The sequence below is a fragment of the Lycorma delicatula genome, chromosome 8, assembly GCF_047948215.1.
Source record: "Lycorma delicatula isolate Av1 chromosome 8, ASM4794821v1, whole genome shotgun sequence".
NCBI lineage: Eukaryota > Metazoa > Arthropoda > Insecta > Hemiptera > Fulgoridae > Lycorma > Lycorma delicatula.
In genome coordinates, this window is record NC_134462.1 from 87152942 (window position 1) to 87167770 (window position 14829).

A 14829-nucleotide genomic window follows, 5' to 3' on the forward strand; every position below is an offset into this window, starting at 1 on the left:
TATGAGTAATGGTCAGTGGCGGCTAGTAGCTAAAATTAGTGGGGGTGCTGCTTCAGAAAATGATTTTTTGGGCTATTTCAAGGTCATGGTTAAAGTTTTTTATAAAATAAAAGAACCGACAAGATGAATCAATAGAACAGCAAGAAGCAGGATAATAACCTAATTCTACACTTTATTACATTTAAGAATATGGTACTTGGTTTTTAAGCACATTGTGCTTAAAACCGAATAAATAATAAAATATCAATGCAGATAATATTTTTTAGTGTTATTAGATAATAACTTAATAAAATATCCGCTTAAAAACACTAGGTCCAACGGTGCTTAATTTAAATTTCACAGAAAAAAATACATAAGTAGTTTTTACTAATTACCCTCTCCTTCATCATTCCAGCGTGTTTTTAAGTAGATTTGGCAATCAAATAGCCCTTGCTTTCTGCCATCTTCTGATCACTACTGAAAAATCAACTAAACTGCTTTAATATTCCTTCTACCGACTAAATTAGAAAAGGGAACGAACAAGGAATGTTCAGTACACACTCAGGGTTCCAGAGTGCCGACCTGTAGGTAGATTTCATAAGAAAGCTACCTATTGTAACGGGTACCATGATTCAACTTCCAGAAAATTTCGACATATCTTTGCGTTTCACATCCTCCAGACCCCAAAACCACCGTCAGTTCAAAAGTTCAAAAGTTTATATATATAAATAAATAAACTTGTGGACACGATAACTGCCATAATTTTCCGCCAATCACTTTCAAATTGATACATAAAATATAACGATCCAAAATCTCGGTGGGTGGAGTTCGTTAACGGCCAAAATCGGACCATGGGAGTGGAATGGGGGGAGCTTTTCAAAAAAATAAAAATATCTATAACTTTCTTATTAAGTAAACTATGGAATTCGTTTAAAGTTCTTACTATTCTTTGGATAAGGGCCTAAAATTTATCAAAGTAAAGCTTTTTGATATCACCAACCATTGGGCCAGGGGATGGAAAAAATGGGTTTCGAAGATAAAAAAAATCACCTCCCTTAATAGGCACAGTATAGAATCGGTTTAAAGTGGTCGTTAGCCCTCTAAACATTACCTAAATCGTTAGTGTGAAACAATTTTTGATATGACGAACCCATACGGTAAGGGATGACCAAAATGTTGCTGGAATTGTAAGAAGATGGGGTCTGTCGTATGCTAAACATGTGAAACTTTTTTTCACATGCAACCATTGTCGTGTTGAGTAAATTTGAACTTTTTCTTAACTTTAAGGTGGAAATCTTTTTTATCCTCTACTTAGTCCCGGTAAAATCTAACTCCGCCTTCCGGCGTGCCGAAAGGGATTTTATTAATTTGGTTTGTCCAACTTTAGCGCAATGCTACTGTTACGGTCAAACAGGAAAAGCATATGCAATGCATATAATATACTCATGTTCCATACTAGGGCTAGGTCTTATTGTATAAATTTTGAAACATAAAAACTTCGCGCCACTACAATATTGGTGGGATTGAGTCATTTTTAATCTGACTAGGCTGTACCTCTGAAGTTGTTATACATGAGCATAGGAGTAAGAATAATGTAGAATTAAGAATAAAAATTCTTATTGAGGACAATATTATCGAAATACTGTGAAAGTAATGGTAAATAAAATGAATTTTGTAGGATTTTACGTAAAATGAGTCGGGAAATGTATGATTTTTGATAGCGGGAATTTACACCGGAAATTTTTATATATGTGTTTGTTTTTATAAAATTTAAAACAAACTTGAAGAAACTAGATTTTGACAGAAAAAATAAATTTTTATACTTGGATTAATGCCGACTGATAATAAATGAAATATAACACAATAAGCAAAGATGTTGTGCAAAATATATTACAAAATTCATTGTTTGATTATTTAAATGAAATAAAACAGAACGAGTATTATATTTTACGTGTAATTTTTTTTTCGTTAAATAATTTTTTGAATGTATATAATATAAAAAAAAGGTATTAAAAAGGGGTCAGACCACTTGTTCATTAAAAATTACGTGTCAACAAAAGATTTGTTGTGGTTATGTAGCTCTATAGAAAAAATAAATAAAATAAAACAGCTATTTAAATGCAGTGGCGGTTTACACGAGCCTTATAAAAATATTTTAACAAAGATCTAAGTGTTAACTGTGTAATGAATGCGTGCACACTTTTTATGTAGGTGTATACTTACGTAAAAATGTATGACCATTAAATATTAAAGCTATTTTACCGATCGCATATGATAATAATTTTACTACTATAATATATAAATAATGCCGGATTATTTTTTTTGATGTAATAATATTTCTTTTATAGAAATAATAAAGTAGATGGGTTTGTAGTCGAGTTATTTCATCATTTATACTGTAGAACGCGAAAACACAGTGCGTATGCAAAGCGTTTTTATCCTCTCTTTTTAGTGTTATTTTATTACGAAATTATTACCTATGTCATAATATGAACGTTAGACATGAATTTGACAATAACTTGTATTATCCTTTTAGCTGCCAGTTTTGTTATTTCCTTTCTGCAACGAGCATCAAGGACATCGCCCACGCTATCTTGTTTTCTGTCTCTCTTTTCGTTCTTTTTTTCTTTTACACTTTTCTTTCTAACTACTTCTTCCTTTTTTAAATGTAGAACGTTACTGTTCTCTCGGTTAACTCTTATAAATGTTCTTTTTCTCTTTGATTGAGGAGATCTATATAAGATAATGATTTCTACCGTAAGACTACTCCCATAGTGGGTGAAAAACGTTTTCACTTTAATCGCTACCAATTTTTAGTCTGTTTATAGAAATTTAACGGCGGTAATTACGGATATTTGAAACACCTTTCGTAATCACCTAAATATATACAGAAAACACATATTTTTAATTGTTTTTCCCGAAATAGAAACATTAAAATTATCACTACACTTTTTATTGTCACCTATAAACATACAAGGTCTATAAATAAAATAATTAGACTGGTTCAGAAAAACTTTTTATTTACAATCCAATTAAACATGGACTCTATCACTTTCGAAATAATTTCCTTGGGAAGCCACGCAACGCTTCAAACGGGTTTGAAGCGAAATATACTTCAAGTGGTCGGTTACATTTTTTAAAAATGTTTTTTAACTGTTCCAAAATGGTGTCCTATGAGGTTTTTTTTAAAGTGGGGAACATGAAAACGTCGCAGGGACTCAAGTCAGGTGAATAAGGTGGTTGAGGAAGTACAGGAATGGTTTTATTTGCCAAAAATTCATTAATTGAGAGTGCAGTGTGTAACAAGGTGCATTGTCATGATCTAGTTATGTTTGACGCTGGTCTCACGCGGACAACTCTTTTCCGCAGTCTTTCAAGAATTTCTTGGTAAAAATATTGATTTACAGTCTGTCCTGTAGGCAAAACTACTTTTGGATAATGCCATTACTATCGATGAAACAAATTAGCATGGTTTTGATTTGATTCATGATGCTGCATCGTGACAATCTTGTCACATTGCACTCTTATCTTATGAGTTCTTGGCAAAGAAAAACTTTCTTGTAGTTCCTCAACCATCTTATTAACCTTATTTTAATCCCTGGGACATTTTCCTATTCCCGACTTTAAAAAAACACCTCAAAGGATGCCATTTTGGAACAGTAGAAAACATTAAAAAAATGTAACCGATCATCTGATGGTTATTCCGGTTTCTCAATTGCAACACTACTATGAAGAGAGAGAAAACCGTTTAAAGCGTTGCGTGGCTTTCTAAGGGAACTATTTCGAAGTTGTAGTCCATGTATAACTGGATTGTAAATAAAAGGTTTTTCTGATCCAGTCTCATTACTTTATTTACAGACCTCGTATTCATACCCGCCCGGATTCACAAAACATTAGTAATATTATATATATATATATATATATATATATATATATATATTTATATATTCCTAATTAACTTTATCGACTCATTATTATATGGTAGTTAGAATTTTCACCACGACTGGTTTGGTTTACAAAGCTATTTGACGACATTTGAATTTTAGGCAATCGATTTAGTACATATTCACCGTATATCAAATACGTTTTAATAAAGTCTAAATGATCAACATGTATTTTGTTACAATAATTACTTAAAGCGTTTTTAAAATAATTATTAGTGGCTTTCACCTGAATATTTATTACTGTATGTATACCCCAGTTTCATTAAAGGCTTGTACAAAAAAAAATTCATTACTTTAGACAAATAAACATGGATGGATTACATATACCTTACAAAATCCTTGATATTTTTGTTTCAGACGGGGGAGCTGGACGCGTTCCTTTCCCGTCAAGAATTTGACAGATTGCAACGGTTGGAAGAAGAAGCGTATGCCGCTGAAGCCGAATTAAATGATAAACCACGTAGAGAATCGGCATCGCAAGTCGATGATTATTTCGATCACGGAAGAACGATACATATGAGTTATGTATCACAAAGGACGATGCACGGAACGTCGACGGACGACGATGTATTTCTAAAACCACCACCCTTATGGGAGGATATAACATCGAGTATACAAAAACTCGATCCGGAAAATGCTGAAATGTTAGGTACACAAGTAATTAAAACAGAAATATTAGACGATACGCAACCTACACCTAATCCAGTAACAGTACAATTGCAACCGCCGTTATTGACCACAATCAAAACTGAAAAACCACCGACACCAAATCCTAGCCCTGGTCTACATGTGGTCAATAATGTTCCCGGCCCGGCTACACCTTACCAATATTCGCCGCATCATAACGGTTATAAAATGACGGCGGTTACGTTTAGAGGTTTATATGCACCACCACCTACGCCCCCCGCTTCGGATCCCGGATCACCCGGTAACAATTTACCGAGAAGAACACCGCCGCCACCGTATCCTGCCCCCAATACGCATCAACCTACTAAATATAATCGTCGTAACAACCCGGAATTGGAAAAGAGAAGAGTTCACCATTGTGATTTCCCCGGTAAGTACTTAAATTACATTATTTCTTTATTTAAATTTGTAAATAATATTCAAAAAAATTACAATTAAATTGTAAAATGTGCAGTAAGGAACTCGCAGATATAGTTTTGTTAATCCATCGGGTTGGTCTAATGGTGAACGCGCCTTCGCAAATCAGTTGATTTCGAAGTCGAGAGTTCCAGAGTTCAAATCCTAGTAAAGGCAGTTACTTTTAAACGGATTTGAATACTAGATCGTGACGGCCTCCATGACCCGAGTGGTAGCGTCTCGGCCTTTCGTCCTGTAGTCCCGGGTTCGAATCCGGGTTAGGCATGGCATTTTCACACACGCTACAAATAATTCAGCTCATCCTCTGAAGCAATATCTAACGGTGGTCCAGGAGGTTAAAAAAAAGAAATGAATACTGGGTCGTGAATACCGGTTTTCTTTGGTTGTTAAGTTTCAATTAACCAAACATCTCAGGAATGGTCGACCTGAAACTGTACAAGACTATACTTCACTTACATTCATACGTATTATCCTCTGAAATAATACCTGACGTCGATTCCCGGAGGCTAAACAGGAAAGAAAATATATAATTTTGTTAAAAACAGTTTTATTTATATTACAAAAATTTTTGAGCGGAAGAAATTATATCTGCGAGACTTACCGTACGGTTAACAATTTCATTGTAATTTTTTTGGATATCACTGAGTTTTGTTAATTATTTTTTTTATTTATTACTGATTGTTATATTATGGATTTATTATTAAAATTGAATGCGTTTCTAGAACAAACAAATTGAATTTCACAGCCAATATATTTTTGTTGATAGTCATATCATTCACTTCTTCATACCATATTTTTCCTTTTTTAATAAAACTAGTATAAATGTCTTTCACGAATCGAAGATCCGTGATGAAATATTGCACTTATTACTTTGTAAATGTAAACCTCGATTTTTATCGTATCTGTGGACACAATTTTTATAATATTATTAAATGAAGTTTTTATTATTTATTCATCAATTAGTTCATCAAATACTTCTAATTATAGAATAAAAATTTTAACAATCTAATTTAGTTCTGGTTTATTTATTTAAAAAAAAATAAAACTAGTACAATGTCTTGAAAACTAATACTTTTATTATTTTTTTTAAGAAGTGATGAGAATTAAAAAAATTGTTTCTTTTTCAGTACTTTCATTTACATAAGATCATTTATTATTAAAACAAGCTGTAGTATATCTTCTTTTAAACTTTATTATTTCAAGTTTTTGTACGCTACTTAGTACTATCAAGTACTATTATCTATCGGCGCAATTCGTAAAGTCACCTTTAAAAAAATAAAAAATAACATATTCGAATCCCGCGGTTCATCAAATGGAAAAAAACTTTGTCTAACAAAATTTCAGTTTTTTTTTTGAAAGTATTCTTTATTACAAATCTAACTGAACTGAAATACAATGGTTTTATGCTTATTTTTTAATTTATTTTACCATCTTCATTTCACTTTTAAGTTAGGTCACCTTTACAAGTGTAAGCGTAGTTCGTTGACTTCGCCGTCTGTGGACACTTACGGCGAAGTTCTGACGAACTTCGTGATTTATTTCTTAAAATGTGTGAGTTATTTAAACGGACGATTATAAACATAGTTTTTCTATAACATTAAATTGACCTTTCTATAATACCCGTATTTATTTTTGGAGCGAGTATTGAGCGGGTGAACCAATCTTTGCGATTAAAATATTATACAGAAATTCAATACTTTTACGGTTGGACAACGGTTGTTTGAGTGGTTTGCACTTGAGCAACCATCGGAACGATGCAAGGTGCCGTCAGCCCAAGATATTAAAGTCTATCAGCAAGATTTTGAAGAGAGTTAAATGAAGTTAAATGTAATAAACTACCAATTTGTTGGAAGTATCCTTTTTCAAATTAAAAATACAAAATTTTTTAAAATCGCAAATTTTAATGGCTCACCCTTACATTTGTATTTTTTTTTAGACTTATACGTTTTGGTTTTCTACTCTTTGATGAACTGTCCTTTTTTTGTCAGTAATACTTAAGTATTTCAAATTTTCGTAGAAAGTATCTATCAAAGTCCTATCAATCAAAATTATTTACAAAGGAAGTTAATTTTGGTTAAGTAAACTATTATTCTTCTGGTTATGGTCTACATAGAGGTTTAACTTTAGTAGGAATCTGGCTGATGATTTTATAAATCAAACGGATGCTTTAATGTAAAACACAATACAGGTAATGAGCCAGGTTTTACTTCAGGAGCCCCGTACTTGTTTCAGGTAGCATATGAGATTTTGTTGTACTAGCAAGCCAACCTGAAATCACTTATTAATAATGTTCCACTTATATTGTGAGTAAAATACGCTGATATCTATGAAATTACGAGCAGGATAGAAATTCTGGAAGTAAATTGTCTGTTTTCTGAGATATGTAGGGGTTTTACACTTTTTAGATAAAAGACTTAGATTTATAACAAGAATGCTGGGATTGGCTAGGTTTGATTTGGTCCTATGCTCGGATTGTAGGGTTGATGACACTGTTGACCATCTCCTATATGTTTGTCCCCGGTACGAGGCTGAACGTACCAGAGTTGTTTGGGAACTTGAGAGAGTTAACTCCTTTCTGGATCTGAGGGTCAATCGGAAGACTCGCAGAGTAGTCCACTGTGGCTGCCTTCCGCCGTTTCCTCGCACAGTGAAGGACAGCTGATGGGGGGGGTCTAAGTAGAGTAGTACCCCGGGTGGCTAGGGTACCCCTGGACAGTTGATTGGTCGAAGTAGGAGCGAGCGTCGGTTAGTCTGATTGAATAATAATTGTTAAAGTTAAGTAGCAGAGCCTCTGTCGGCGAGGGGGTGGCTGCACTGTCGAGGGTATGGTAGTCCATGCAGCCTTGAGGTGTAGGACTGTCTTGCCTTGAGCGGTCTCTGAATGTGATAAAGTATATGTCACGTGGAACTCTGTGATGGAGCCTAGTGGGAGAATGAGGTCTGTCCTCGACTTCTTGGTGGCCCAGACCAGTGTCCGTAGTAATTGAAATAAATTTATGAGCTACAAACTTGATCAATTGCGATCAACTAAGAGAACTAGGTTCAAATTACCGTTGTTGCTATCAACACATTCTGTGGTACGCTTTAGAGGAGATTTAAAGCTCAAATTCCTATGTGAGACATCTACAGTCACTTATAGTCACATAAAATGTAAACTAAGCGCGGGGTTTGTGCTTCCGTGAACTCGGTTAGCCAGTTCAGAGGGCAACGATTAGGACAGAAAAGAAAATATATCCGAAAGAAGCCTACAGCGAAGGTGAGTTAAAAATCACTGATGTAAATGTCTACCGAGGCATTTACATCGGTAGCATCCCAACGAGGCCTGGCTAACTATGTGAGATGTAAAAAGTTACAGGGTCAAAAAGACGATTTCCGTTAAAGACCATCAGGGCTATGAATTGGAGGGGTAGTGGCGATCGGAATCGTCACAAGGTGGGTCTCTTCCTCTACGGGGGTTGGGATGTTCGGTGGCTTCATAATCAATCTTACAACTTAAATATCAATAGGGTAGTCAAATTTTCTATAATACAGTGTCAATTATGCAGGGGTCCACCAACATTCAAAAATCATTTAAAATCGTTTCATATTTTTATAACTAGGGAGAGATGATTAAATTAAAAGCTTAAGTAATTATTGGAATTAAGGGGAATAACATAGAAACTTAATTTCAGTACGGTTTTGAAAAATGATGCGATCCAGTTTTATTTCAAAATAACCGGTATTCTTAATCGCTGAACTTATAAGAAAAATTGAACGATCAGTATTAGACAAATAAGTGCGGACAGCCGCCATCCCGCATATCGTAAATTACATGTAGGACCGTTCATACCCCTATAAAATTATCTTTATTTACTAAAAAAAAACAATGCATTAGTTAAACTTTATTAAACGTCTTATTGTTAGCTGTCATTACCTTAAAAATATGTTGACGATCTGATGACGAGACGTAAATCATTTCCGTAAAAGGAATTGCCAATTTCAATATGAATAAGCATCCCATGTCTAAGTATGTTAGGAAAATTAACGAGTCCAGCCGCATTCGTCGAATTGAATGTAGTTTTACACATAAGGTTTTCAATCCGCCAAAATTCAATTTACATTTAGCTCAAGTACACCTTTATTTTTTTTATGATGAGGACAAATAGTAACTTGTAGTGAACCTCATTACGATCGTGAAAGTTATCTTGTATGTATATATATATATATAAAGAATAACTTTGTCGAGGAATTATCAAACGTAATTTAAGGTAATTTATCTCATTGTTACGATATTCATAAAAATATATAAATTAAAGTAACTGAATAAATATTGTTAAGTTAAAAGGTTATAGAATAGCACAAGCTAAACGAGCCTTAAGTAAGAAATATAATTTGTTTACATCAAAAATTAATTTAAATGCCAGGAAAAGATTTTTGAAAGTGTATGTATGGAGTGTCGCTTTATATGGAAGTGAAAATTGGACAATCGGAGTATCTGAGAAGAAAAGATTAGAAGCTTTTGAAATGCGGTGCTATAGGAAAATGTTAAAAATCAGATGGGTGGATAAAGTGACAAATGAAGAGGTATTGCGGCAAATAGATGAAGAAAGAAGCATTTGGAAAAATATACTTAATCGAAGAGACAGACTTATAGGCCACATACTAAGGCATCCTGGAATAGTCGCTTTAATATTGGAAAGACAGGTAGAAGGGAAAAATTGTGTAGGCAGGCCACGTTTGGAATATGTAAAACAAATTGTCGGGGATGTAGGATGTAGAGGGTATACTGAAATGAAACGACTAGCACTAGATAGGGAATCTTGGAGAGCTGCATCAAACCAGTCAAATGACTGAAGACAAAAAAAAAAAGGTTATAATAATTAAACCACAAAGAATTAAATTTCTACTCAGTAAAATGTTAATTCTTGATTATAAACGAGTTAAAATTAGTAATTCACAGGTTTAAGCTTAATTATTTAACCCTGATTTAATATACGTAAACACTGATGTAAAAAGCTGACATTAAAATTGTAATACTTTCCTGGTTTTGTTTATTTATTCTTATATAGTGAAAAAATAAACATACGTGAAAAAGTTACCTGAGATTTCTTTTTTGAGGTGGGATGAATTATGATGAGATTTTATTGTAATATTATTATTAAAAATTTTAATAAATAAAAAAAATTGTTAGAAAATTCAAAACATCTTAACTTTTATGCTTTGATCGTTATTCCACCCCTTAATATTGCCCCAAAAGTATTGTTTTAGATCACTTACGCTATTATTATGCCTTTGAAAATAAAAAAAAGAATCTGTTAAAAAATATGCTACAAATAAAAAAGCGTTTTTCGATTTTTTAGGAAAGGGGAATTTTTAGGTTTTTTTTTAAAAAATGTAAGATAAGCATTGAGTTAGTATAAAGTGAGGTTATGTTTGCAAAATTTTGAGAAAATTTATACCAAAAAAAAACTGTACCACACCGTTTGGCGATAAAAAGAACCCAAAATTTTACTAACAAATTGCCTCTTGTACTCGAAACGTTACAAAACTTCATTAAAATCTCTTTATCCAGTCAAACGTTAGTTAGCTTCAAACTTGCCAACACATATACGTACATACGTACCGTACGAACATTACCCCCGCATTTATTTTGTCTTTTTTTGGTCCCTGGGTTTTGAGACGTACCACCGGGTTGGTCTAGTGGTTAACGCGTCTTCCCAAATCAGCTGATTTGGAAGTCGAAAGTTACAGCGTTCAAGTCCTAGTAAAGCAAGATATTTTTACATGGATTTGAATACTAAATCGTGGATACCGGTGTTCTTTGGTGGTTGGGTTTCAATTTACCACACATCTCAGGAATGGTCGAACTGAGAATGTACAAGACTAACACTTCATTTACACTCATACATATCATCCTCATTCATCCTCTGAAGAATTATCTAAACGGTAGTTACCGGAAACTAAACAGGAAAAAGAAGAAGGGTTTTGAGACGTAGAGAAATGTAAAAAAAAACCCGTATCTCATTTTCGACTGATTACCGTATTTTCTATTTTGAAAAAAATTATAACCTATGATTTCAAGAAATTAAAAATGAGTATCAGTTGATGTTTGAGTTATCACATTAGCTTAGTCGATCAGTAGTTATAAAAAAAACCAATTGATTTTACTTTTTTTTATGAAGAAAAAGCTGTGCTGAAGTAGAATAATTTCCAGTATTGAAACTGAAAGCTCACTGATTTTCCTGTTTAAAAATCATTTTTTCTTTTTCCCATTAACTGAAGATAATGGTTAAATAATTTACTAAGCATTTCGCACCGTTAGTATTAATACAATTGTGTAAATTAAAGTTCCAATTACCAACAATTTATAAAAAATATATCCGAGTACTTTCGGATCTAAGAAATTTAACTAATTTTATCACTAATAAAATCGATATAGACATTTATAGAAAGCCAACCGAACAGAATACTATAATACATTTTAAATCTTCATCCTTGGAAATAAAAAATGGGATCCTTTAATTCATTAATTTTTTTCTTAACCTCTGAGATCACCGGTAGGCATTGCTTCAGAGAATTAGATGAATGATTTGTAGCGCGTGTGAAAATGCCATGCCTGACCGGGATTCGAACCTGGGACCTCCGGATGAAAGGCCGAGATGCTACCACTCGCACCACCGGCAAATTAATATTAATTTGCCGGCCGTAAATTAATAAATTAATCTAGTAATTTACAGAGCGTTAAAATACTTAAAATATGATAATATAAAATAGAATAATGAAATGAATAATATTAAATATATAGCTTTAAATAATGGTTATGATACTAAATTAATAAATAAATTATATATCAAAATAAAAAATAAAATACACTTAAAGGACAAAATAAAGCTACGGACAATAATATAATAAATGAATACTGCTAAAATTGAATACAGTATAAATTATAATAAATTTAATTAAATTTTTAAAACTTTTAAATTAAAAACAGCGTACACAACAAATAATAAAATACATAAATAATGAAGACCCTTTTATTATAATAAATCAAGATAATAATTTTAATTTTGAAATACAAGGAGTTTATAGACTTCATTGCGAAAACTGTGACTTAAAACATATTGGAATGATAAATCGTTCATTCGTCATAAAAATTAGAAAATGTAATTGTATTATTAAAAATAATTAAGAAATATCTAATTTCGCTAAAAAAAAACATTTCAGAAACTTTAAATAATTATACCCTATCGAATATATTAAAATATTAGAATACAATAATAATTATTATAAAACCTTATTTTAGAAAAATTTCATACATATTTGAATAATAATAATAAATTAATAAATGAACAAGTCAAATTCGATAATGATTCCTTTATAAACAAATTATATAATAATTAATTATTAATAAGTTGGTAGTATTTCATAATTGTCGCAAACGTCTTACACATGACGTTACAGTCTTATTTAAGTATAAATTAATTTTATTTCTTGACGACCGACTATTATGAACGTAACAATTATTAATTTAAATACAATTATACATTTGAATTCGAATTTACATCTTATGGGAAATTCCTGATGGAATAAAGGCTCCAAAAGTACTCGGATACTTTAAAATTGTTGGTAACTGAAACTTTAGTTTTTACAAATTAAATTTGTTTACAAATTTTTAAATAAAACTGAATTGTGTTTTTACTTTTTCGGAATAAATTCATTGGATATTCCTGAAAAACAAATTCTTTTTCAGTCGTGGATTCATTTATTAATCCAATATATATATATATATATATATTTCTGTTGTAAATCAATAATAACGGTAGAATATTTGATGAAATATTGTTTGAACCCATTATTTATTTTTTGAGTAGATTTCTGATTGACGATTCATGTAGGAATACTAGTTTTTTAAACAATCTTTTAGAACCGTGTATTGAGTACACTCAATACTGTAGAGATTAAAATTTCGATAAAATAAACAACAAATATCTATTGAACAAATAGATCATTAAACCTCATGTTTGCATATTAAAACAAAACAAAAATCCTAATCTACGTCAGAAAAATTAATTGCATTCGATGAATTTTATGATGTATTGACATATGAAACATGTATTTATTCGATGCATTTAACTTTACTGAACAAGCTGCTCATTATTTATTTACTACCGGCGTCGTACGCAGAATGATAGGAATAAACATACGAAGGCGTATATTGTTATACTGATAAATTGAGACAAGCATGACATTTTGGCATGGTACATTAAAGAAAAGAAATTGAAGTCCTCTATAGATACTATTGTATTAGTTTCCTATTGTTACATGTAAACAGGCGTGACGTATCGACAGAGCGGCTACATACATTTGCACAACGTATCGGAGGACTGACTCCATTGAGAAAACCTACTTCCTCGAGTGGTCTCGCTGGACTTTCCATTCCATTCATAAAACTATCGTTCCATTGATAAAACTATTTGATAACCATCAACGCTAATACTAAAACAAGAAATCATAAAACAAGTTTTATATTTTTTGTTTTTTACAAAAAAAATGTGTTCTTTAATGAAGCGATGTTTTTTAAGCTTTAAAAAGTATCTGATGAATATTATTCAAATCTGACAGTCTTAAAAAAATATTTTAGTATTAAAATTATAATATTTTTTAAAATTATTTTTATTTTTCAGGCTGCAATAAAGTTTATACAAAAAGTTCACATTTGAAAGCACACCAAAGGATACACACAGGTATGTATTTATTCATATTCATATATAATTATAATTATCAATATATATATATATTTTTTTAATGTATTTTTTAAAATAAATCACTAGTAATGGAAAACAAGTGTAAACTGAATTTTATTCGTTATTCGAAATTTGTAAGGACATTTAACTTTACAGTATTTATGTAAAGTAAGATGTTTACATGAAATCACTCTATTAATTTTACAAACAAAATGATAGAAATGAAAAAATGAAATAAAGTATTACTACACAGTAATCCAGTTTATAAGTAATATTACTTAGTAGGATTTAAATATTTCAGAATACAAAAATTATATTAATTAGAATAAATTATTAATTCTCTACCATTAAAAATAATATTATGTTCTTTCAAAATACATAAAAATTTGAACGACTGATTCGAATAAACCATCCGCGTTCTGTATATAAATATGTGATTAACATTATTTATTTAACACGAGTCCCGTCGCCTTTGCTTGTGGATGGCCGAAGGTTGTGACAGCCCCGTCCAGGAGGGGTGGGTCGCTTAGGTGTTCCACTCTCGTTGATTGGACGGGATTCCCTTCTATCTTCAAAATGATGGGGGGGGGGGGTAAAATAAGACCGTAGTCCCGGTGGGGGAACCCTTTGGGGTTCCCATTTGAGGCGTGGGGTCAAATCCGGTGTCCTGGTGGAGGGATCTCTTGGGGTCCCCTCATTAGAGGCATGGCGTAAAATTAGAAGACCGGGTCCCGATTACCTGGTGGGGGGGAACTTTAGTTCCCGACTTGGTAGATTAAGGCGATGGCATCCCCTGGAGCTGAGTAAATGCTTAATTGCGAATCCAGTTCCGGGTGAGGATAAACCAATGATTTACTCAAAAAAAAAAAAAAATATTTGAATGATATTTGCTAACTATTTGAAAGAAGATGAATTGTACTTACATTTTTTTGTTTAATTAAACTATAATAAATATTACTATTATATTACTTGAAATATTTTCTTATATAATTAGATGTATTTCTATGTATTTATTTATTCTTATATTCATATGCATAGGAGTTTTTTTGAATTAAATCAAATGTTTCTTTTAGATAATA

The 14829-nt window shown here is 31.9% G+C and overlaps 1 protein-coding gene across 1 annotated transcript in view; it reads left to right on the forward strand.

The window, feature by feature from the left end:
* Nucleotides 1–14829, forward strand: part of LOC142329292 (uncharacterized) — a 494551-nt gene that overhangs the window by 380716 nt on the left and 99006 nt on the right. Inside the window, exons 2-3 of the mRNA XM_075373737.1 lie at nucleotides 4281–4980; nucleotides 13691–13750. Coding sequence (XP_075229852.1) covers nucleotides 4281–4980; nucleotides 13691–13750 — 760 coding nt within the window. The remainder of the gene's footprint in view (nucleotides 1–4280; nucleotides 4981–13690; nucleotides 13751–14829) is intronic.